This window comes from Myxine glutinosa, chromosome 3, assembly GCF_964187855.1.
Source record: "Myxine glutinosa chromosome 3, kmMyxGlut1.1, whole genome shotgun sequence".
NCBI classification, from domain to species: Eukaryota; Metazoa; Chordata; class Myxini; order Myxiniformes; family Myxinidae; genus Myxine; species Myxine glutinosa.
Genome location: NC_136263.1, coordinates 195731465 through 195757495, shown reverse-complemented (window position 1 = coordinate 195757495; position 26031 = coordinate 195731465). Strand labels below are relative to the sequence as shown.

Genomic DNA, 26031 nt, shown 5'->3' with positions numbered 1-26031 from the left:
ACAAAAACAAGCACAGCTACATTCAAAGTACACCGTCCCGCCCCATGCCAAATAAATAAATATCCTCCAGCGCGGCATTGCCGGGTGCTTTGGTACCCGGCAATACTGCCGTGCAAGCTCATATAAACTGTATTGGGAGGGAGAGGTGGACAATAATTGATTGATTAATTGCATAATTAAAATCAACAAAGATCATACAATATTTTCTTAATCAATTGGCTTATAGCATACCTAAACCACTGGTGCTTCATCCGAAGCTGAAACTTTTTGATAATTAATTAAATAAGTCATGAATCGAAAAAGTAAATAATTAATTGATCAATCAATAAATAAATTAATCGATCAATAAATCAAAAATATCCTTTAAAGCCACATTACTTGGTCACTGTCGTGTCCAAATATCAGCTTCCCTGCCCAAAAGGTGCCCGAGATATAGCCCAGATGAGAAAGAAAAATAAATTAATAATGAAAATAAATAAATAATCACAAGATAATTAAATAATTCATCAATTGGCTCGTGTAACAACTAAACCACCACTGTTTCATCCGAATCTAACTTTTAAAAAAATTAATTAAGTCATTAATCGGATAATGAAATAATAAATCGATTAATTGATTCTTCAATAAATCAAAAATAGCCTTTACAGATAAATCACTTGGTCACTGTAGTGTCCAAATATAAGCTTCCTAACTCAAAAGGTGCCCGAGTTAATGTTGCCCAGAAGAGAAAGGAAATAAATAAGTACTTAATCAATCAAAAATAATTAAGCAACTAATCAATTAATTGATTAATCACAAAACAAAAAATACCATTTTTGCCAAAGCACTTGCTCACTTGTGCTCAAATTTCAGCTTCTGAGCTCAAAGGATGGCTGAGATATCATCAGACAAAGAAGAAAACAGGTACAGATACATTCAAAGTACACTGCCCCCTATGCCAGATAATTAAATATCCTCCAGCGCGGCATTGCCGGGGCGCCTCTGGCGCCTGGTAATGCCGCCGTGCAGCTCATAGAGACTGTATTGGGTGGGAGAGGTGCACAATAATTGATGGATTAATTGCATAATGAAAATCAATCATGATCAATTGGCTAAAAGCATACCTAAACTACCAGTGCTTCATCCGAAGCTGTAACTGAAAATTAATTAAATAAGCCATTAATGGAATTTTTATTTATTTATTGATTAATCAATAAATAATTAATCGATAAAATGATTAATCAATAAATCAAAAATATCGTTGAGAGCGACATCACTTGGTCACTGTGTCCAAATATCAGCTTCCTAGCTCAAAAGGTACCCGAGATATTTGCCCAGATGAGAAAGAAAATAAATTAATGATTAATAATGAAAATAAATAAATCAAATTCATAAAATAATTGAATAATTAATCAATTGGCTAATAGAATACCTGAACCACCACCGTTTCACCGGAATCTAAAAAATTTTGTCCCCTGTCGCACCGCGGAGCGAACGGGGGACTATGGTTTTCCCCTCCGTCCATGTGTGCGTCCGTCCGTCCGTCCGTCCGTCCGTGCGGACGTAAGCGAAGGACCGAATTCTAATTTGGTGTGTGGGTGCAACTAGGCATATGGAAGAACCCTATTGAAAATTAGGTCGCCAAGTCAAAATCCAAGATGGCTGTCACCATATCTAAACCTTGTGAGAGCGATATCTTGAAAAGTAAATGTCTGAACCTTGAGCGGAATATCTTGAAAAATAAGCGAAGTACTAACTTCGAATCCGGTGTGTGGATGTATCTAGGCATAAGGAAGAACACTATTGAAAATTGGGTCGCCACGTCAAAATCCAAGATGGCCGCCGCCATGTATGTCTGACCCTTGTGAGTGGAATATCTTGAAAAATAAACCAACTACTCACTTCTAATCTGGTGTGTGGGTGTATCTACGCATAAGGAAGAACGCTATTGAAAATTGGGTCGCCACGTCAAAATCCAAGATGGCCGCCACAATATATGTCTGAACCTTGTGAGCGGAATATCTTGAAAAATAAACCAACTACTCACTTCTAATCTTGTGCGCGACTATATCTAGGCATAAGGAAGAACGCTATTGAAAATTGGGTCGCCACGTCAAAATCCAAGATGGCCACCACCATATATGTCTGAACCTTGTGAGCGGATTATCTTGAAAAATAAACGAACTACTAACTTCTAATCTGGTGTGTGGGTGTGTCTCCAACCCACTCGCAAATATTATCGACTCTTCCATGTTTTCTGTGTCTTCCACTTTGTCAACTCATCACTTCACCGACGGGGGACGTAGGCGTAATTTTTTAAAACTAATCGTCATTAATCGAATAATCAAATAATTAATCGATTAATCAATAAATCAAAAATATCCTTTGCAGCAAAATCACTTGGTTATTGTGATGTCCAAATATCAGCTTCCTAACTCAAAAGGTGCCTGAGATAATGCCCAGTCATCAGCTGCTTTTCTGGGTACAGTGCTGTGTTGGTGCCACTGTGTTTATCGCTTGTGATTTATCCCTTAAATCCATGCAAGTTTGGACTCCACCCACCTGCCGACTGGACATCGATCGATTAAAGAAGTTTGGGTTTTGTGATCGTTGCCAACAGTCAAAGCTCTCAAACTGTATTTCTCATCACCAAAGAGCATTGCATGCGAGGATTGGTGTCATTACACACAATTCACTTTAACAGACTGGCCTCATCCTCTGGTAGCATACGAGAACCACCACAGGAGAAACCTAGTGCATGCACAAACCTTGGCGTGCAGTGTACTCGTTGTCTTCAATGAGCCGAGCCAACCCAAAATCGGCAATCTTGCACACGAGGTTATCTCCCACGAGGATGTTAGCAGCACGCAGATCTCTGTGGATGTAATTCATGCGCTCTATGTACGCCATCCCGGCTGCAATCTGCATGTACATGAAAACACGAGTGCAAGCTCAATGAAAACCGGCTCCTATGTACAGAAGATTAAAAACATACGAAAGCGGACAAGTGTCGTTATTTTCACGAAAACGATCAAATTTGCTGGTGATGTTGAAAGTGAAACAAGAGGTTTGAACATGTCCAAAAAATATCCACACAAGTAAAGCATGGCTGAGTGAGTGAAGGTTTAATGTAACACATTCTGGGAAACATCAAACGTAGAGCGTACAGCTTCAACTTCACATTTGGGGAAATACCCGGACACAAAACCTCCAAGTCCTGTCTCTGATTTCAGAAATGAAACAGGACAGACAGAGGCCATGATGTCCACGGATTACTCAAGCAATGAGACAACAGTAACTATTACAAAAAGCAATATCCAACACAAAAAGTTTCAATTTCCATGGAAGACTGAGACTTCTGGTAGAAGCAGGGGCAAGGGGAAGGGGAGCGCAACCACCTACGGCAACGGGCGGTATAGGGGCCGCTCTTGCCGCACTGCAGAGGCAGAGGGCAATCTGGCCACTCTGGCAGAGGCATGGGAAGGGATGGACAGAGGCATAAGCCAGGGGCAAAGGGCAGGCCAGCCTTAGAGGGTTCGAAGCAGTGGTAGGGGGCTTCAGGTAGTGGTAGGTGGCTCTAGGCCTCAACATTCAAGCAGTGATGGATTTAATCCAGTGCAGATGCAGTTAGATTCAACACGAGGTAAACACGCAGCTCACTCTCAAGAATGAACTCTCAAACCTGTCTCCCTCTTCCAAATCCTGGTGGCATCTTGTCAAATCTGTTTCTGGTGTCTGTTCCACCTCCATCCCCTCCCTTACCTCAAACGGCTACACAGGTGACTCCGCACGTGAAAAAGCTGAATGCCTCAACTCTGTGTTTGCCTCAAAATCTTGTGTCCCAAATCCATCTCTCTCGGTACCCACCTTTACCCAGTCGAACCCATCTGCTCCTGGACTGTGTCCTTCTCTCCTGACAAGGTGGAGAAGTTTCTGTCAATCCTCGACTCCGATTCTGCAACTGGACCAGACGGCATCAGCCTAACGGATGCTAAAATCCTGCTCTGCTGCTCTTTCTCAACCTCTCTCTGTTCTCTTTACTCTCTCTTTTGCTCAAGGTCATCTGCCATTAGCTCAGAAATCAGCCATCACCACCGCTTTACACAAAAAATGTGCAAAAACAGATCCTAGCAACTACAGACCAATCAGCCTTCTCCCAATTATCAGCAAAGTCATGGAATCCATCATTGCTTCGGATATCAAATCCTTCCTCTTCTCCAATTGCTTGATCTCTGATCATCAATTTGGATTCAGACCAGGTCACTCTACTCTGGACATGCTGCTTCTGCTGTCTCAACAATGGGTGGAGGTCCTCAATGTAAAACAGGAACGAAGAGCTGTCTCCCTTGACATATCACTGGGCATCCTCCGTTGTGTGCAGTCCTTTCTTGGCACACCTGAGCTCCTCACCACATACAAGGCATTCATCCACAGCTCAATGGAATACTGCTCTCCCCTCTGGGCTGGTGCTCCTGCCTCACACCTAGCTCGGCCTCACGCTGTTGAAACCAAAGCTTTCAGAATCATTGGAATCCCCCGCGATGAAGCTAACTCTGAGGGCCACTCACTCACTCACCGCAGACAGGTTGGTGGTATTTCTGTCTTCTACCGACTCCTCTCTGGCCTAGCCCCCCCCCCCCCCTCAGCCCTGTCTGTGCTGTGTCCCCCAAATTCTCCTACAGGCCGCACAAGAACTGCAAGAAACCCTCTTCTGATGAAACTTCCAAAATCAAGACTCTCTGCACACCTTCACTATTTCATTCCTCTTTTCTCCCGCATCTGGAACAAGCTCCCTCACACTCTTCAATCCCACACCTCCCTCCAGGTCTTTAAAACAGCCATTCACCACCATCTCTTATCTCCCCCCATCCAAAACCTTGACCTTTTCTACCCCTGTTAATTCACCCCACATCCACTTTTCTGAAATACCGACTTCTTTCCTGGAAGTCCTAGCAGTGTCCATGTGTTTGTTTACCTTTCCTACCCCCCTACCCCACAGATCTCCCGATGTCCCTGCTCTCAAATGTTGTACTTGTGTGCTTCCATCTCTCTCCCCATCTTGTCTCCCGCTCCCTTTGTTATATGTCTTATTTGTCTGTTTGTATTTTTGTCATTAAGGTTGGCTCTTACACGAGCATCGATCTTGTAGACAAAAAAAGAAAAGAAAAAAAAAGGGAGCTTGGCAGCCAACAGAGATCCATTCATAAAAATAGACAACTTTTAATTTAATTTCTTCGTTTTTCCCATTAAAAGACAATATCACAGACCTGTGATGCCATGTCCACCAGCTGGGGAAGCTTGAGGTGGCGCCCATCACCCTCTTTCAGGAAGTCCAGCAAACTCCCTAAGGCAAGAGTGTGGTGATGCATGAAAAACTGTACCACGTTCCTTATGATACCGAGTCCAGGTTTAAATCCATTACGCTGGGTTTACACGTCCAATGTCTACGAACGTAACTTGCGAGAATGCCAAACAATACTTTTTACACATTCAGACTACTGGGAGTTTTAACAAACGAGGTCATGAAACATTTAGTACACACGACAATATTTGCCACCAAATGTTATAACTAAAAATAACAACTCTCCCTCAATCATGTCCCGAGACGAGAACGAGAAGAAAAGCTCGTTAGTCTGACCAAAACCTGTGCCTTTGTAATTGTTTTGCATGTTGATAAACATTGACGTTTCATAACAAGCATGTCATTTGCAGGGCATGTTATACCAACTGCATTACCTGCTTGTATAACATGTGTTGTCAGTGTTGATAATAGCTTATCGGAGGATTGGAGGTTGATGCGCAACTGACTGATTGGATGGCAGAAATGCACACCACGATCTGGAAAACGTACCACATATGGTCAAAGTCTTGGGAAAATTTCATGCTCAGTCAGGGTCACCCAGATAGCTCAGATGGCAGAGCACTGGTACGGTTTTCCAGAGGACCTGGGTTCAATTTCTGGTCTGGCATGTCATTTTCCCACATATATCAATTTAATTTTTAATGCTAAGTGTATTCGATGCTTTCAAGTTTAAAAATGAACAGAAGCAAGTCAGTCAAGGCAGGTTTTCCGCTCTCCCCACCTTCTTTCTTTTTTTTTTTTCTTTTTTTTTTTTGTATACTGAATCGAGGCTCGTGAAAGAGCTGACATTTACTTCACAAACAAATCAACCAGACAAACAAAATATATAAAAAGAGGGAGCGGAAGACAAGAGAATGGGAAGCACGCAAACACTTGAGAGCACACAACATTTAAGAGCAGGGAGATGTGTGGGAGGGAGAGGGCTTGGGGGGAGGAGGCGTGGGAAGCGGGGGGGGGGGGGGTGGGGGGAGAAGTATAAAACACAAGGACACCAAGGACTTCCAGGACAGAAGTTGGTATTTCAAAAAGTGGAATTGGGGTGAAATGATCGGGGATAGAAAAGATCCACATCATTTGAAAAAAGTGCAAGAGTAGTTAAGTTAATCCTCTCAAGTCAAGGTAGAAACGTGTCTCTCTGCGTCTCTCTGTGTGTGTCTGTCTATTTCTATTTCTCTTTCTCTCTCTTTCTTTCTCTCTCTCTCTCTCTTTCTTTCTCTCTTTTTTTTTTTCTTTCTTTCTCTTTTTCTTTCATTCATTCATTCATTCATTCATTCATTCATTCTCTCTCTCTCTCTCTCTCTCTCTCTCTCTCTCTCTCTCTCTCTCTCTCTCTCTCTCTCTCTCTCTCTCTCTCTCTCTCTCTCTCTCTTTCTCTTTCTTTCTTTCTTTCTACCTCCTTCTGGGCTCAGTCTCAAAAGAGCAAAACCCCTTCCCTGGAGTGCAACCATGCGAGTCCTAACATCTCTGCTTTGCAACCGTCGTTTCAGTCATACTTGGGGATATGACCAGTGCACCAAGAACTCTGAATGATCGTCTCCCCCAAGGTAAGTGTTAGCCCCGATGCTTTTCACCCCTCATCCCAAATTGGGCTAAAGGGTATTGTCGTCATGGGCGTTGTCCAGGCGTCCGTCAACTTTTGGTTTCTGTCAATGTCGAGCAGAACGGCTTGTCCGATTAAATCCATTTTTGCAGTGTGTGTTGGGGTTGAGTAGAGGAAGGTTCCTTTCGAAAATGGGTGCGCTGCCATTTTCAATATGGCCGCCACGGCAGCCATCTTGAAATTGGTTTCCATCAATTTCGAGCAGAACGGCTTGTCAGATTAAATTCATTTTTGCAGTGTGTGTTGGGGTTGAGTAGAGGAAGGTTCCTTTCGAAAATGGGCGCGCTACAATTTTCAATATGGCCGCCATGGCAGCCATCTTGAAATTGGTTTCCACCATGCATGGGCTGAGGGGTTACGCCCGCTTTGTGGTGCTATTTATTAACATATACAAGTGAGCTACCTGTGACTACTTCATGAATGTTTGCTCATGCTGATAATCTCACTCTTGCCTGCCAATTGTGCAATCATGATGATGTGAGCAGAGTTTTTACAAACGACCTCAAGGTTTTGGAGGAGTATTTCACCAAATGAAGACTCCATCCCAATCCTTCCAACAACAACTGTCACTGCCTTCCCTCTGAGCAATCGCCTGGTTCATGCCAAACTAGATGTTAGTCCGTGGGCCAGAGGGGCCTACCGTGCACCCCCCCCCTATGATCCTACTTCTTGGGTGTCATTTTGTTTATTGGCATCTCCCCTAATGGAAAAAAGATGTTAACAAGAAAAAAACTCATTTGGTCTATGTTTTTTAACTCCCTATTTCGATCTTTGTCAAAATGACGTTTTTTCACAGATTGCCCTATTTCTTGGGTTCCGTGAATTTTGTACTTGCAACTGAGGCTTTTTCTCCGTAAAGATATGTCCAAATTGGACTAAATTTGGACCATGTTAGCATTAACTTTATCACAATCAACAGACAAAATGTTATGGATATAGTTGTTTGTCTTCATTTATTAATGACGTCACATAATTTGCATATCATGGCACATGCGATTTTCTATACACATTACAACAGAATGAGATAATGATTATTGCACCAGATTAATGTACTGATGAAGAAATATTAAGGTGATTCCCATTATATGGCTGTGTCATGTTTTAAGAGTCATGATGGCATCTGGGCAAAATGGTTAAAATTGTAATTATGTCATGAAATGGAAATTGTGCAAACTAAATGATTAATTTTACGGCTGTTCACCACCATCTCTAATCTTCCCCAATCCAAAACCTTGATCTTTTCTACCCCTGCTAATTTCACCCCAAATCCACTTTTTTGAGGTGACTTTTGACTTCTTTCCTGGAAGTCCTTGGTGTCCTTGCGTTTTATACCTATCCTGCCTCCCCCCAGGCCCTCTCCCTCCAAAAACATCTCCCGATGTCCCTGCTCTCAAATGTTGTGTTTGTGTGCTTCCTCCCCTTCTCTCCCCATCTTGTCGACCGCTCCCCTTTTTATATACTTTGTTTGCTTGTTTGTTTGATTTGTTTGTTTGATAAATGTTAGCTCTTTCACGAGCCTCGACTCTGTACACAAAAAAAAAAAAGAAAAAAAAATTTCTACTAAATGATTAATGATATGCAGTTAATGTGTCTGTGTTACGTTAACTGGGGATATTTTATTAACATTTGAATATACACATTTATAAACTGGTCACCTGGATCCTAATCAAATGATTGGCTGAGAGTGGACATGTGACTATGCATTGTTTTTTATTATATAATGGGGTGATAAATTCTAGTTTACTGATTGGTTAAGATACAGTCATGTCAGTCTAAGGGAAATCATGAAGTATTCTTTGACCCCTGTTCCCTACTCCATTGGTACATCAGACAACTTCTTGGCGAAGACTGATAAATCTAAAGGCGTACACTACCTTTTGAAAGATGTGGACAACTCACAACCTCCTCCAAGTGACAAGACATTGGTAGTGGAAGATGGCAATGCTGTATTCTACTACCTCAAAGATATTCCTACAAACTTCAAAGAGATTGGCATTAAAATCTTCAACACAATGTCATCTAAGTCAGATGTAGTCTTCAGCACTGATATGTACAAGCCCGACTCAGTAAAGTCAAGTGAACGGACACGACGTGGGTGTGCGGAAAAGAGAATGATCAAAGGAGGAAAAAACAAAAGGCCGGCTGATTGGAAGCAGTTCTTGACTAATGGTGAGAACAAGAAACAGCTCATTGAACTTCTTCTTGATGTATGGAGTGAGCATGACATGGCAAAGAAGCTGCATGGAAGAAAAGTGATCTTCGTTCATGAAGGAGAAGCCCACCTTACTTCTCAGAATGGGAAACAAACATTGCGGTCTGAGATCCAATCCCTGAAGTCAAACCAGGAAGAAACTGACTCGCGCATGATCCTGTACTGCAACTATGGCAAAGAGCAGGTGTATGATCATTGATCATGTACAAGTCAAAAGCCCGGACAGTGATATCTTTTTCATATTACTTCATTATACCTACCATATTCTAGACATCAGAGTGCTTTTTGACACAAGAAGAGGCAACAAGCAAAGGCTAATAGATGTCACCCATTTTGCAAAGCAGTCCTCCTCTGAATACTGCTCAGCTTTACTTGGACTACATGCTTTCTCAGGCTGTGATTCAACAAGTGCCTTCAAAGGAATTGGCAAAGTCAAGCCAATCAAACTGTTGCAGCAGTCTACCAAATTTGTTAAACCTCTGTCAGACCTTGGGGAATCCTGGACTGTCTCAAGTGAATTAATTTCTAAACTTGAGAAATTCACTTGTGCACTATATAGCAAATCACGGTTCACAGACATTGATGAAGTTCGCTTCATCATGATGAAGGAGAAGTGCAAAGGAGATGCAGAGGAACTCAGTAGTTCTGCTCATGTTGATCTATCCTCATTCCCACCATGTAAGAACAGTCTTGAACAACATATCCGCAAGGTGAATTACCAGGAAGCAATATGGAAGAGGGCTCATGAATTCAACCCTGCCATTCCAGCACCAACAGATGGTCATGGCTGGACAAAGAATGGAGACAGGTTGGAACCACTGTGGACAACTAATGATATCCTACCACCTAGGCTTGTTGATGTTCTTGTATCAGTGGAAGAGGAACCAAGTGATGACGAGTACTATTCAGAAGATGATGATGATCAGTGCTATGGATCAGATCATGACGCAGATAGTGAAGATGAAATTTAAAGAAACTTTAATCATGGTTTTTCTTCTTCCTGTTTATTTCTGTTTCAACTTTTAAAATTGGTAATCAAGTGAACAAACATTTTTTTGCATCCAATTTTAATAGTTGATTTAAGTGACAGTGTGATCCTGGTGTGAATGCGAATGGATAGCCTGGTGTTGGCTTAGCGGTTAGGGTGCCGGCTTGGGATCCGAGGATCCTGGGTTCGAATCCCGGTCGATCGCTGAATTAACGCCAGGGGGGTTGACTCAGCCTGTCATCCTTCCGAGGTCGGCAAATTTGAGTACCAGCTTGCTGGGATGAATGATCACGGTGTGTACCCCGATTTAGAATAGGTGCACCGTATCTCTGCGCATCGTAAGAGGCAACTAAGGGTTGGCGTCAGGAAGGGCATCCGGCCATAAAAACATTGCCTGAAACAGGGAACCATGATTGTCATGGGGCCCGCAAGGCTAATCCCCGCTCTAGCGGGGAAAATGGCCTTAAAATGATCATTCATTCATTCATTCATTCATTCATTGTGATCCTGCTGTCAGAAACCAGTTGTTATACCTCTTCTTTTGTAGGTGGCAGGTTAGGGTTAAGGTTAGGGTTAGGGTTCGGGTTAACCCTAAATGCATGTAACCATTACAAGTATGGTTAAAACGCGCACAAAAATCTGATGTTAGATTAATTTTTGTTTTGTGAGAGCGAATTTTTCAGGACGATAGGAATCAAGTATGACCTCCCAACTTTACTCCTTCTGTTTATGTAACCTAGTCTTTTAACCAGAATAATGCCTGCATAAGTAACAGTATGCATATTGCATATTCAATAGAAGCGATGGTTTTTATTATTTCTGTTGAAGCATCATACATGTAATATTCAAGATTCATTTCCTCTGTTTCTTGTGATAAAATATTTGTACAACTAAGAATTGTGAACTAAAAACAATTATTCAAAACAAAAGTAGTTAACAGTTTACATTATCAAATTATTGTATTCAAGAATTACGAAGTTTGGGTGTTAAACCGTGTAATTGTTTATTATTCCGGTTAAACTGAACATAAGGAACCGTGTGTAAGGTTCATCGCACAAAGAGTACCCAAGGGATATTTTGAATACTTTGAATCGCAGTGTCATTAGATTTTGTGACCATTTTACATACAATTGTCTTTTTTCCTGTGTGCTATTTATTACCTCAAATTTAAGACTACTTTGTACATAAGAAAGAGGTGACTTAGACATCAAGTCACTATTGCACTCAATAGTGTTCATGAAGTGTGGTAAAAAGAAAAAGATGTAGAAATCTATCACATAAAACTATTTGCCATGAAAGCGTTGGTTGCTTTAATCATTGTTGTAATGTATCGAACTGGAATTATGTAACCATAAACGCTTACATTCATTAAGAGGAACACAAAATATATGCTAAACTGTTATGTCATCTAACATACCATGATACCATGATATGCAAATTATGTGACGTTAATAAATGAAGACAAAAAACTATATCGATAACATTTTGTCTGTTGATTGTGATAAAGTTAATGCTAACATGGTCCAAATTTAGTCCGATTTGGACATATATTTAAGGGGAGAGAGCCTCAGTTGCAAGTACAAAATTCACGGACCCCAAGAAATAGGGCAAGAAATAGGGAAAAAACATCATTTTGACAAAGCTCGAAATAGGGAGTTAAAAAACATAGACCAAATGAGTTTTTTTCTTGTTAACATCTTTTTTCCATTAGGAGAGATACCAATAAACAAAATGACACCCAAGAAGTAGGATCATAAGGGGGGGTGCACGGTAGGCCCCTCTGGCCCACGGACTATGTCTCCTTCTGTAGCAAGTCAGTCCAGAATGAACCACAAGACAAACACCTTAGGCTGCGAACCATAGTTATTCCGCCATATAGAGAACGTTTAAAAAGGGTTTGTGAGAAAACGAAGACTAGAGTGAACCTCATCAGCAAGCTTCCCGGCACTAGCGACGAAGCTGGCACACGCAGCTTTTGCACCTCTACCCGCCCTCTAGTAGTCTATTGTATCCCACTGCAGAGTACTGTGCAACTGTGTGGGCTGCAAGCAGTCACACAAAGCACCTTGACACTATCCTGAACTCTGAAATGAGAATAATGTATCTGGCACACTGAAATCAACCCCTCAGACGCGGCTCATTGTGCTGACTAACATTGCACTCCAGGCGTTCACAGGCAAGCACGAAAATCCCGAGTGTACCTTCAGATACAATTCATTACCGACCTGCCAATCTACGAAGAGCTACTGAATCCCCCAAGACTTTGACTGATGTCATGTAAGTCTTCCTGGATTTGGATACCTGTAGTGCCCAATACCAATGATACGGAGTTGTGACGGCAGCAATGGGCAAAGGCATCAGTTTGAAATGGCCAGCAAATCAAAGACCGCATGAAGTGGTGACCGCAAAGACCCCAGACATTGGCCCAGTGGAGTGGCTTTAATTACTGCGAACCCTACATGCAAGGACCACTCATCATCTATCTATAATTCCAGTAATCTCTGTGTGTGTGTGTGTGTGTGTGTGTGTGTGTGTGTGTGTCTGTGTGTCTGTGTGTGTGTTTGTTTGTTTGTCTGTGACCGCTGTTTCTCGACAACCACGGGTCCGATATACTTTAAACTTGCCAGGTATATTGCTGGGGACCCGAGGATGTGCCTTTTCAAGGTTTGAAATTAATCGGACAAGTAGTTACCGAGCTATGTCCAAAAAACGATTCAACCAATCAGAGAGCAGCGAGCTATCACGTGTGCCGAACGTGGCGAACAGACTCTGCCTCGGACGGCACATTTGAAAGCGTATTCATTTATTTCACGTTTGCAAACTATGTTGGCGTTAAACTATGTTTTAAAACTAATAAAAACTAATTTGCGATTCATCGTAACTGCGATTTGCGACCTTCCGGACAGTGAAGACTGCACTTCCGGCAGCCAATCACAGAACGCGTTATTGCGTAGGCGTGGCCGATGTGAGAGCGAGCCGAGCCGAGCGCGTGCGCCATTACGGTTCGTAATTCGATTTCTTCCGGAGAAAATAATAATTTCTCGATTTCTTATGCGCATTATTTCTCCCAATTCAGTCAGAGCGAAGGGCGGAAGCGAAGAGCATTGTTTTTTTTGTTTACGGGCGTACGGGCGGGGTAGAGCGTACGGGTAGCGTTTTTTTTTTTTTTTTGGCAAGGAACGGGCACCCACGTACGGGCATGCCCTAGTCTATCTATAATTCCAGTAATCTCTGTGTGAATGTCTGTGTGTCTGTGTGTTTGTCTGTGACCGCTGTTTCTCGACAACTACCGGTCCGATATACTTGAAACTTGCCAGGTATATTGCTGGGGACCCGAGGATGTGCCTTTTCAAGGTTTGAAATTAATCGGAGAAGTAGTTACCGAGCTATGGCGATTTAGCCGTTCGCCGTTCGCTTTGGCTTTGCGAATGGACCAAACCATTTCATGTAAATAGAGGGGGGGGGGGGGGGTTCTGTGGTCGTTGCGAATGGACCAAACCATTTCATGTAAATAGAGGGGGGGGGTTCTGTGGTCGTTACTGCCACGTGGTTTCAAAGTTTTTTTTTGTTGTTGTTGTTTGCACGCACGCTTTTTTGCACGCACGTACGGGCACCCACGTACGGGCACGTCCTAGTCTATCTATAATTCCAGTAATCTCTGTGTGTCTGTGTGTTTGTCTGTGACCGCTGTTTCTCGACAACCACGGGTCCGATATACTTGAAACTTGCCAGGTATATTGCTGGGGACCCGAGGCTGTGCCTTTTCAAGGTTTGAAATTAATCGGAGAAGTAGTTACCGAGCTATGGCGATTTAGCCGTTCGCCGTTCGCTTTGGCTTTGCGAATGGACCAAACCATTTCATGTAAATAGAGGGGGGGGGGGGGGGGTTCTGTGGTCGTTGCGAATGGACCAAACCATTTCATGTAAATAGAGGGGGGGGTTCTGTGGTCGTTACTGCCACGTGGTTTCAAAGTTTTTTTTGTTGTTGTTGTTTGCACGCACGCTTTTTTGCACGCACGTACGGGCACCCACGTACGGGCACGTCCTAGTCTATCTATAATTCCAGTAATCTCTGTGTGTCTGTGTGTTTGTCTGTGACCGCTGTTTCTCGACAACCACGGGTCCGATATACTTGAAACTTGCCAGGTATATTGCTGGGGACCCGAGGATGTGCCTTTTCAAGGTTTGAAATTAATCGGACAAGTGGTTCCCAAGGTATGGTCACCGTACTCGCAAGCCGTTCGCTTTGGCTTTGCGAATGGACCAAACCATTTCATGTAAATAGAGGGGGGGGGGGGGGGTTCTACCGTACTCGCAAGCCGTTCGCTTTGGCTTTGTGAATGGACCAAACCATTTCATGTAAATAGAGGGGGGGGTTCTGTGGTCGTTACTGCCACGTGGTTTCAAAGTTTTTTTTTGTTGTTGTTGTTTGCACGCATGTTTTTTTGCACCCACGTACGGGCACGCCCTAGTATGTATAAATGTAAGCAAACAGAGCCCAGTGAGTACCTATGGCCATCATAATCACAGTCTTACAGGTAAAACAGGAATGTGCAGAGGAGATTCAGCGGGTCCTTTGAAGGACTACGTAGGGCCACTGATGCTGCAATCAAATGGCTATCATTACTCGATCATAAATTATAATTGTCTACAAGATCATATGAGAAGAAGAAGAAGAAGAAGAAGAAGTAGAAGAAGAAGAAATGGATAATGATAGTTTGCTGGGAGGATGATCGTAGTGTAGTGGATAATAGCAATTTGATGGGTGGATGATGTTAGTGTAGTGATAATGGTAATTTTCTGGGTGGATGAGGTTAGTGTCGTAATAATGGTAATTTGATGGGTGGATGATGTTAGTGTCGTGATGGTGGTAATTTTCTGGGTGGATGAGGTTAGTGTCGTGATAATGGTAATTTGCTGGGTGGATGATGTTAGTGTCGTAATAATGGTAATTTGATGGGTGGATGATGTTCGTGTAGTGATGATGGTAATTTGATGGGTGGATGATGTTCGTGTAGTGATGATGGTAATTTTCTGGGTGGATGATGTTAGTGTAGTGATAATGGTAATTTGCTGGGTGGATGAGGTTAGTGTCATAATAATGGTAATTTTTTGGGTGGATGAGGTTAGTGTAGTGATAATGGTAATTTGATGGGTGGATGATGTTCGTGTCGTGATGGTGGTAATTTTCTGGGTGGATGATGTTAGTGTAGTGATAATGGTAATTTGCTGGGTGGATGATGTTCGTGTAGTGATGATGGTAATTTTTTGGGTGGATGAGGTTAGTGTCGTAATAATGGTAATTTGATGGGTGGATGATGTTCGTGTAGTGATGATGGTAATTTTTTGGGTGGATGAGGTTAGTGTCATAATAATGGTAATTTGATGGGTGGATGATGTTCGTGTAGTGATGATGGTAATTTGATGGGTGGATGATGTTAGTGTCGTAATAATGGTAATTTGATGGGTGGATGATGTTCGTGTAGTGATGGTAATATTCTGGGTGGATGAGGTGAGTGTAGTGATAATGGTAATTTGCTGGGTGGATGAGGTTAGTGTCGTAATAATGGTAATTTGATGGGTGGATGATGTTCGTGTAGTGATGATGGTAATTTTTTGGGTGGATGAGGTTAGTGTCGTAATAATGGTAATTTGATGGGTGGATGATGTTCGTGTAGTGATGATGGTAATTTGCTGGGTGGATGAGGTTAGTGTCGTAATAATGGTAATTTGATGGGTGGATGATGTTAGTGTAGTGATGATGGTAATTTGATGGGTGGATGATGTTCGTGTAGTGATGATGGTAATTTTTTGGGTGGATGAGGTTAGTGTCGTAATAATGGTAATTTGATGGGTTGATGATGTTCGTGTAGTGATGATGGTAATTTTTTGGGTGGATGACGCTAGTGTCGTAATAATGGTAATTTGATGGGTGGATGATGTTATTGTAGTGATGATGGTAATTTGATGGGTGGATGATGTTCGTGTAGTGATGGTAATTTTCTGGGTGGATGAGGTTAGTGTAGTGATAATGGTAATTTGCTGGGTGGATGAGGTTAGTATCGTAATAATGGTAATTTGATGGGTGGATGATGTTTGTGTAGTGATGATGGTAATTTTTTTGGGTGGATGACGTTAGTGTCGTAATAATGGTAATTTGATGGGTGGATGATGTTCGTGTAGTGATGATGGTAATTTTTTTGGGTGGATGAGGTTAGTGTAGTGATAATGGTAATTTGCTGGGTGGATGATGGCAATGCCAGGGATAATGGTAATTTGTTGGGTGGATGATGGTAAACGGTCGTTGACGATTCAAATGAGAAGTTGTTGGCAAGTTAATGGTTCAGGAAACAGGATGACCGAATGAAGGGGCAACTAAATGAAGAATAGGAAACAGCCTTAATTGAACGGGTTATAGTTGAGGTGTATGTTATTAATTTGCCGGGTCGAACAGGTAAACAAATTAACTTGAACCCGTCGTAGCTTCCTACGTTGGGTGTTGGACAATGTACAATGTGAGTAACAACTCAAATTGAAACTCGTTCAGCAATTCGCCCTCCAAACAAACCTGCAGGACCGAATACTGCAGGTATGTCCATGGGGTTAGCAAGAACAAAGGTCTTGCATACCTTTGGACATAAACTCTGTGATGATGTAAATGGGCTCCTCGGAGACGACGGCGTACAATTGGACCAGCTTGTCGTGTCTGAGTTTCTTCATTATCTGCGCTTCCTCCAGGAACGCTTCCGGAGACATCGTCGCTGGCTTCAGAGTCTTGATGGCCACTTTGGTTGTCCCATTCCACGTGCCTGTTCACACACACGTCGGAGTGAGAGGACGCACTTCAAAGCAGGCCAAACAGAAATGGGAAATGATGGGCAGCTCGGTCGTTCCAGCACTTGCTCAGTGGTGCAGCGTACGGAACGACTGAGCTGCCAGCGTACAGCGATCGGCATGAGTTGGTTAGACGATGGAATGGGGTTACGTAAACCGTGCTTTGTTTAAAAGGCTCAATGGAACGGTAGCAAGCGCAAACAAGTCAAAATTAAAAGTGCAAAACATGAGTGGTGAGACGCATTACGTGCATGGCATGCAAAAAAAAAAAAAAACAAACAAAAAAAAAAACTCGAGCACCGATGGATGGCTTGCCCCACTCATGTACACTATTCACCCCTCTGTGGCTGCGCCCCTAACCCTCATACGGGAGTTGTAATAATTGGAATATAATTCAGAAATGAAAAATGGTTCAGTTTATAAATTTGAACCCATCATGCCGAAACACACACGCACTCGATTACATGTCGTGCTCAAGATCAACGTGAATTTCCACCTACAATCGGTATAGAGAAGTGTGAGGTGTGGGGAGGGGGGGCGGGGGAAAATGCTCTCTCTTACCAGCCCAAACGCAAGCAAAAGCGCCCTGCCCAAGTTTTTTTTGCAACTTCAAAGAATCACGAGGAATTTCCCAGGCATCTCTAGCCAAGCCTTGAGTTTGTGGTGGCTCATAAGGGCAAGCCATGGTTAGTTTATGACAGAGACCATCAGCATGCTCTGTTGGGAAGGGATGAATGCAAATGAAAGGGGAGGGATGGAAAGAAAATATGGGGATATGAGAAAAAAATACAAAACTAAAGGAAATGCTGGAATCGAGGGTTTGCACAAGGATGTACCAATAATGGAGCGAACCGGAATTTCAAGATTCACTTAAAAATCATTTGATGGGAGAGGCCAAATATCACACCATCATCCACCAATAAAATGACCCTTCTCCAGTGTATTTAGCCCAAATACCACAACGTTTGTGCTTCTTCAAACCCCTCATTCCAGCACCACCACAATCACTACCACCAAGCAACATTGGTACCAAGCCACCTGCACCACACAGTTTCGAAGCCACAAATGTCATACAGGGAGAAAAAAAAAGTGCAAAGCACCACTCCGTAATGGCAGCAAAACACAAAAGGCAACGAAAGGGGTGGAAGCGTGGCACCATCGTGGCTTGGCAATCACATGGATACGGGACGGCGCATACCCATCCAGACTTCCCCAAACTGCCCATTCCCCAGACGCTTGATAAGCTGCAGTGACTCGCGGGGAATCTCCCACATGTCTTTGGTTTTCACCGACAGGTCTGCCAGCTTGGGCATTCCCTTACGGCAGGGAACCACTAATCGACAGCACAGGCCTGCAGCACGCTCTGCTCCGGGAGCGTGGGGTCAAATGGGGAAATGAGGCAAAAAAAGAAAAAAAAAGAGGGAACGAAGAGTAGTTGGGATACAGAGAAGAGAAGGAGAAGAAGAGAGCGGAGAGAAATATGCTTCCAAGATGGCAAAAATATACAGAAACTGGTCCTGGGCACGGGGACGCCACGCTGGTCTGGGGCACGGGCCTGTTGTGTAAGTTTATTCAAGAAAAGTTTGTTTTGGCCTCTTCTTTTACTCTCATCTCAGTATATGATGCCATGAACCAAGGATCAAATGTTTTACACTGGGTTGATCTTATGTCCTCGTAATCGAAGGTTCAAGAGCATCAGACACTAGCAGACAAAAATACACGAAAAGAGGAGGGAAAACCTCCAGGATTTGAAAAAACACTTTGAATTTAGATTTGAAAAAAAAACCCCCAAAAAAACCAATAGAGAACAATGTAATCATTCAATATGAATGTTAAAGCAAAAAACACCAATGTTAATCACAGTCTGTACAAAACTAAAGCATAATGCTCATTTGAACATTAAATCAGTCACAAATCCATCAAACTTCACACAAAGCACCAATAACAACATGTTTAAAAAGTAATCTTTCAGGGAAAAGAGAAGGAAGTAAGATGGACCAGAATTTGCAACGAATAGACAATCATGCATAAAAATAAAAGGTCACCTCATTGTTTGACACCAATTCATCATACTTCAAACACATTTCAATTGTAAAAAGCACACGAGCGTTCTGCCCCATGCGGCGAACCCACCTGAGTAATGCTGAACGAGCTTCTGAAGCGCGTCAAACTGAGCTCGAGTGGTGATGTAATACCCACCGCTGTCCAGCTTACGGATTTTGTAATGCTTCACGTTGTCCCCCTTGACCTCGTCCCAGTCTCTGATGGACAGCGAGTAAGCGCCTGAACCGGGTTTGCAATTCGTAAGATTTTTGGAGTCTGTTTGTCCTCATTTGAGAACACTTGATACACATTTACATTCATGATGTAAGCAAAGGCGACTCTTAAAATGAATGCAACACTCCATGCATTAGTATCGAGAGAAGGGATCAAAAGTTGCAGAAATACTGAGAGGCGGGTAGGCAGGCAGAGGGGGCGGGGAGAGGAAAATGGGGCGGGTTCATCCAACAAACACACGATCTTTGCTTTCTTACCTCGATCAGCATCATTAAAACATCGTGCATCTTTACCTTTCCAGTGATGCAATCTTAAAAACACTGAATACTTTCAATTGCCAACCATAAGCAATTTGGACAAATGTTTACACCAAACCCATCATTTTGGCAACAGACGCATCATATCCTACAGGTGGCACCAGATCTCAGAGAGAGAGAAAAAAAAATCAACGAAACAAGTTTTTAACTAGAACGCCACTCAGTAGAGCGCATACTCCCGCCATGGGTCAAGTTGGAATAATACCTTTTGTTTAACATCCCCTCTCCCTAAAACAATAAATGAAAAAAAGAAAGTAGGCCCTAACTGTCAGAGAATTAATTTTGATATATCTCGAAATTAGAGGAGAAAAACATCATTTAAGAAGAAGAATAAAAGCTTTAATGCAGTAAAACAGAAAAAAAAATTCCCCCAAAAAATTCCTGTATCTGGAATAATATCCTGAGCTTCACCAAAAACTAATCAATTCTTCCTTATCTCAAGGGCAATCATCCCACCAACTTCCATCCAAATCCGTTCAGACCTTTTCCAGATATCTTGTTCACGCACACGCGCGCGCGCGCACACACACACACACACACACACACACACACACACACACACACACACACACACACACACACACACACACACACACACACACACACACACACACACACACACACACACACACACACACAAAATTGGAACAGATGTTGACTCTTGTTCTAACACCATTGCAACCACCAACATGTAACATGTAACATGTCGCTCAGGCAGCTTATCAGAACGGTTATCCACCTTTGGTGGTCTCACTCTCCCGAATGAGGAAGGTCCCTCGTGGATTTCCAGGACAAAGGAGCTGACGCTCGGCATCTTTACGGCTCACCTTGCCAAAATACCACCTGCAAAGAGACAAGGCATCCACGAGTAACAAGCAGAGCACGCAGGCCACGGCCAAGCTTCTCTGCCCCTCAACAAGCGGGGCGTGAGCTCCACTGCTTAGTCCCAACCCCTACTCAACGAGCAGGGCATGGGCTAGGTGGCCCAGCCCCCTCCCTCAACCCAACAAGCAGGGCCCACAACCCATGGCCAAGCTCTCCTCACCCCCACTCCCACTCCCACTCCCACAAGTAAAACACAAGTGCCACAACAGAGGCCCCCATACCCTTCCACAAGCCGATGCATGCACCAGAGATTAGTCCACACCCCTGACCCCCTCCCCTCACATCCTCCTCTGACATTAGCACAGCGTATGCTCCCACAGCCCAGCCAGGTGATGAAAAAACAAACAAAAAAATACAAACACCTATAACAAGATGTCCACAAGCAAAACAAACACCAGCACAAAAAGGATTTACAATGCCAAATGGTTGCCATGCTGCAGATACCCGTTTATCCTCTCACTTTATGAGTAGCAAAGTAACACAACACAAAAGAAAGAGAATGAGGGTACATAAAGGGGAACCCAAATGCAATTTTTTTTCTTCTGAAAACCATAAAAAATCATTAGTCACAGTCCAATTTGAAGGGAATCTTTTTTCCCCCCCAATCACAAAGTACTGAAAGAAGCCCTAAAGTGTCGATTTTCAATTTTGCCAGTGATGTCACAGCCAGAACCCCCCTTGATCAAATTTTTAGAGAAACATACATGGAGAACATTACGGAGAGAAACAGCGCATGTCGAGCTCGAACTCCGACACTGATCCCGCCACGACTCGGAACTCTGGAGGTTCTCAGTATGCTGAAACTGATCAGTCGGATTTTGAACTATCGGAGACAAAATTAGTGAAAGGGAAACGCTTTCGAGGGAATTGTGGAGCCATATCGGGTCGAGCCATATCGGGTCGAGCCTCATGCGAGTGATTGAAACGAACATGGCGACAACGGAGGTCTTCGTAAAGATGAAAACATGTTCAAACATGTCACATGTTCACCACAGATTGGTAGGTTTTGTTTTTCCATTAAATTGACGGTTTATAAGGGCGTTTGTATTAATTGATAAATCATCTCTATTACACCAGGAGAAATACGGTACGGACACCGCCGACATAAGCTTTGTCCCACCATCACACACTGACTGACCCAGTGGCCTGTGCGTTACAGGATCGTCCTGTTTCATACTTTCCTGGGCCACCATTTGTGTCTGTGGCCGTGCTGCGTTGCGTCTCACCGTCGTGTCCATGTCGTGTCGATATTACGCCCCAGTGAAAGGGGGATGTGGCTGGTGCAGGCAAGGTCAGATTGGTCGCCGGCAGGCTAACACAGATGTTTGATTCACTGCTCAAATCTCCCATGTTCTGGTAGCGGAGTAGAGATGGTCTTACAATTTTGAGCGACGGCTGTTTCTTCCCCTTAATCGTGGGGAAGGTATTCTCAATTGTGGTGGACAACCACACCATCTATAGCAATATCTGTTGTTTCATAACATTGCGGTGTAAAATGCTCCGAGCACAAAAGCGACAATGTTGTCGGCCCGATCCACACTCGGGTATTTCGGACAAATCTCGTACAATTTCTGGCGAACTTAGGGTCCTTCAGCCATTGGTGTAGCATGAAACCATCTCGGTTTGTTTTACGACAACCGCCAAGGACACATCGACCGGCATATTTGTGGAAAATTTAAAATTATTGGCCGTTTGAGTTAAATCGTACCATGACGTAACCCGTAGACAGTACAGATATGGCGGTCGAATTCTGAAAATGACGTCATGGCTGGGTGTGAAGAAAAAGAAGATTTCGACTTCTAATTGCAAAACTACCTACTTTATGTATCACAAATTGAAAAAAAAAAACATCCATATTGTAATGTGTCAAGGGATGGATTAGCGTCGACATGGTCTGAGCATTTGGGTTCCCCATTAAAGTTTCGGGAAACCTCAAACAACTATTATTCTTCGGGAACACAATTATCCTCCCAAATAAATGGCGACACGCCAGCGTGTTATACACAAACAAATGGACGCACGAGTTCTGGAAAACAGGCAGGAAATGAGCGAACACAGCTCAACCAACATCAGTGAGGTCACTTCCTGGATGCTATATTCTCACAACACCCTCTACAGCTGGAATGTGTGTGCGAGGCCACCTACTCTTCAGCTTGAACGGAGTCCGCCGGTGCCACATAGTTGCTGGGTATGTAGCCCTTGTTATTAGTGGTTAGAGAGCGAGCCTCCCACCAATCACCTTCACTAAAAGGGGAACGGAGAAAAGGAGGAGTGGAAGAGAGGGGGTGGGGGCTTGTTCAGTACGCATATGTAACACCCTATATCCAATGGAACCGCCTTTAGAGGCCATTTGTCCCCGCAGAGCGGGGGTTGGCCTTTTTTTGGGCACCGTGGTCCCCTTTTTGAAGCAATGTTTTATGGCCGGATACCCTATACCCAATGATACCTTTTAATTGGATTATGCTCACGTGTTGTTTATGATCTGAAACTTCTCCCCTTTCCTGAAACTCAGATCATCCTGCGTTCGGGCACTGTAGTCATACAGTGCAACAAACAGTGTGACACCTCCTGGAAACACAGAGAAATGATTAGTTCAATACATGGTTTAGTTTGTGTCTCAGTCCCTCATCTCCTTAAACTGCTTTAGCACATTGAATGTACATATGTGTGGGTGGGGGCGGGAGTAGAAAGGGGGAGGGCAACTAAAAATACAAGTGGGGGAGGGGGGCACAAACGTACAATCGGGGGGTGGGGGGGACCGACAAATGTCTAAGTGTCGGGAGTAGGGGGGGGGGGGTCAGGGGGGGAACATACAACCATGAGGGAGGGGGGTGGACCGACAAACGCACAAGTGTGGGGATGGGGGAAGAAGCAGCTAGGACCATATAAGCAAGGAGGGGTGGGGTAGGCGGATACCAATCAAGTGTACAAGCAAGGAGGGGACCAACAAGGGAAAGGTAAAAGAGGGGTTGGGGGAAACAAGCAGAATAACAAGCAAAAAAGGCAGAGAAACCGAATGAAGAGATGAAAAAGCAAAACCAAATACAAATAATCAAATGGAAGTGATCCACAGGATATTTGATTGGAACCAGCAGGAATATTAACATCATGTGGGAGTGTAACGAGCAACACGTCCCAAGTGATCACGCAAAACATTCATAATAATTCAAATAAAACTGGAAATTAAAAGCCAAGAGGTCACGTTGTTTTTCACAATAAAGGCAAAATGGAAGGCTATCGGACATGTGCAAAGAAAAACAAACTCACAACACAAAGAAAACCAAAACAATGCCAGGAAACAGGTGCCTCTAAACAGGGATTTTGGGCCATGTTATTGGATCGGGGGCGAAAGTAGGAGGGGGTTTCAGCCCTCAACACCAAACCACAGCACTCTGATGTTTACCAACGAGGTACCAAATGGTCACTGTGCATCGGGTAAAAAAAACGAAAAAGACTCAAAACAAAGCCGTACACTCGATCAAATGTGCCACTCCAGCTCTCGCTCTCTCAATTCCAATTGGACGCCACTCCTCCAGACCTCTCCCATTCGCAAGGAGTGGTCAGAAAACATATCAGGAAAACTGTCTGAGGTTCGCAACAGATGACCCTCGCACTCTGCGGTATTACCTACCCACGTCTTCCTGCCATCGTGATGTATGCTGGCATTGTGAAACCAATTCAGCTGCGCCAAAATGACTCACATGGTGAAGTTAACAAATGAGATGGTCATTTCCACAAGTCTCAGGTGAGTCCAATGCCGTGCAAGCTCACGTGGATTAGGAGCGTATTTCTACAATCAAGCAACCCCAGCCCACACACATACACAGCAAGGGGACTTCACAATGGAAACTGTCAGGCCTCAAAGATGGAATTGGGCCGAAATGGAATGAGAACTGTTGTGTTCAAACTATTTGGCTCATATTTTCCACCGTTTCTGCTCTTCAGTCTCATCGCACATGTCCTTACATCGGCACATGACTTTACCGGAAGTTAGGGAAGCAGAGCGGTTTTCAATGCCAAAGTAACCCCAACCAGGCCTTGCCACAAGGGTGACACACTGGCTGGAACCAGTCCGAGAAAGCAAGTGGCACCAAATTTTGCGACAGGATAACCACTGTTACAACACTCAGTCATAAACAGGTATGTCAGGTGCACGATCCCGAGTCGCAAGTCTGCCGGTATTATATTCCCATGATAGAGAGAGAATTGCATGCAACGGGCTCACAGCACGATCAACATCACGGTAGTGTTGAAAAGTTTTCAAAAAGTCAATGTTGATCTTCCATATATTTGTTTTTTCTTGAAGCATACGGTTCGTTTGAGGACCGACCAGAATCCCTGTCGTTCGACCTTTTTGGGATTTCACCTCAGGTCGCTAAAGGATGGTCACTTTTGGTAAACCGGCACGATGACATGAGCTATCGGATATTTTCTTGTGAAAGGTCAGAAAGCAAGGATGAAAGTCCAACTGAACTGAAACTCCATGGACTACATCTCACCAATGGAGCACAACAGCATTTTGATGGGAATAACTAGACTCGCACATTATTGAGCACAATAATCGTATCGTAACATCATTAAGTCACGCATCGAATGGTCGATCAGATTTACAAAAACAACGCCGCGTTAGGGATTGATGCCAGGTTATTCACAAACAATCCACCAGGCAGTAGCATTGTAAAGCTTGGTGTGTGCTTGTCCCGTAACCTGTGGAGGGGACATGGCAAAGATTTTTAACACTTCCAGGAATGGAAAAGGCACGCTATACTCAATATCGGGAATTGCCAACACCAATGATATAACTAACGAACGAACGAACGAACGAACGAACGCACGCACGCACGCACACACACACGAAAAAGTAAGTACACCCCATGTAAAGTTTTCACTTTTTCAACATACAGCTATTTGATCCTCATTTCAACGATATTGATAGATAAAGGTGATATAATATAACAAATATCATGAAACATTTACATTTTGGAGTCCATTGTATAATTTAAATAAACATCAATGCATATTTCACATGTGGAAAAAGTAAGTACACCCTTGGCTCTAATAGGTGGTATTGCCCCCTTTGGCAGAAACGACCTCAAGTAGGCGTTTCTTATAACTGTCTACCAGTCTCTGACATCGACTGGGAGAAATTTTTGCCCACTCCTCCATGCAGAATTCTTTCAGCTGTGCAATGTTTGAGGGGCTTCTTGCATGCACAGCTCGTTTCAAATCCCCCCACAACATCTCATTGGGATTTAGATCCGAGCTTTGACTTGGCCATTCCACAACCCTCCATTTCTTTCTTTTCAGCCATTCCTTGGTGGATTTACTGGTATGTTTAGGGTCATTGTCATGTCGCAAGGTCCACCTTCGGTTGAGCTTCCACTTTCCGACAGATGGCCTCACATTATCCTCAATCACCCTCTGGTACAATGAAGAATTCAGAGTGGATTATATGAGGGTGAGCTGCCCAGGCCCTGATGAGGCAAAGCGGCCCCAAACAATAATATTTCCACCAACATGCCTTACAGTTGGTATCAGGTTCTTGTGATCAAATGCTGTCTTTGGTTTTCGCCAAAC

General features: G+C 43.5%; 1 protein-coding gene across 4 annotated transcripts in view; it reads right to left on the bottom strand.

Moving 5' to 3' along the window:
* Window positions 1-26031, bottom strand: part of LOC137422897 (tyrosine-protein kinase Fyn) — a 66640-nt gene that overhangs the window by 10322 nt on the left and 30287 nt on the right. For 3 of the 4 annotated variants that reach the window (XM_078774947.1, XM_068109540.2, XM_078774949.1), the window contains 8 exons: window positions 22923-23022; window positions 22600-22698; window positions 20309-20412; window positions 19109-19258; window positions 18174-18338; window positions 16771-16950; window positions 5247-5323; window positions 2748-2901 (listed from right to left, as the gene is read on the bottom strand). In XM_078774947.1, the coding sequence (XP_078631073.1) occupies window positions 2748-2901; window positions 5247-5323; window positions 16771-16950; window positions 18174-18338; window positions 19109-19258; window positions 20309-20412; window positions 22600-22698; window positions 22923-23022 (1029 nt within the window). Of the gene's footprint in view, window positions 1-2747; window positions 2902-5246; window positions 5324-16770; window positions 16951-17536; window positions 17693-18173; window positions 18339-19108; window positions 19259-20308; window positions 20413-22599; window positions 22699-22922; window positions 23023-26031 lie in introns of all 4 variants that reach the window. The other variant, XM_078774948.1, reaches the window with a different exon arrangement.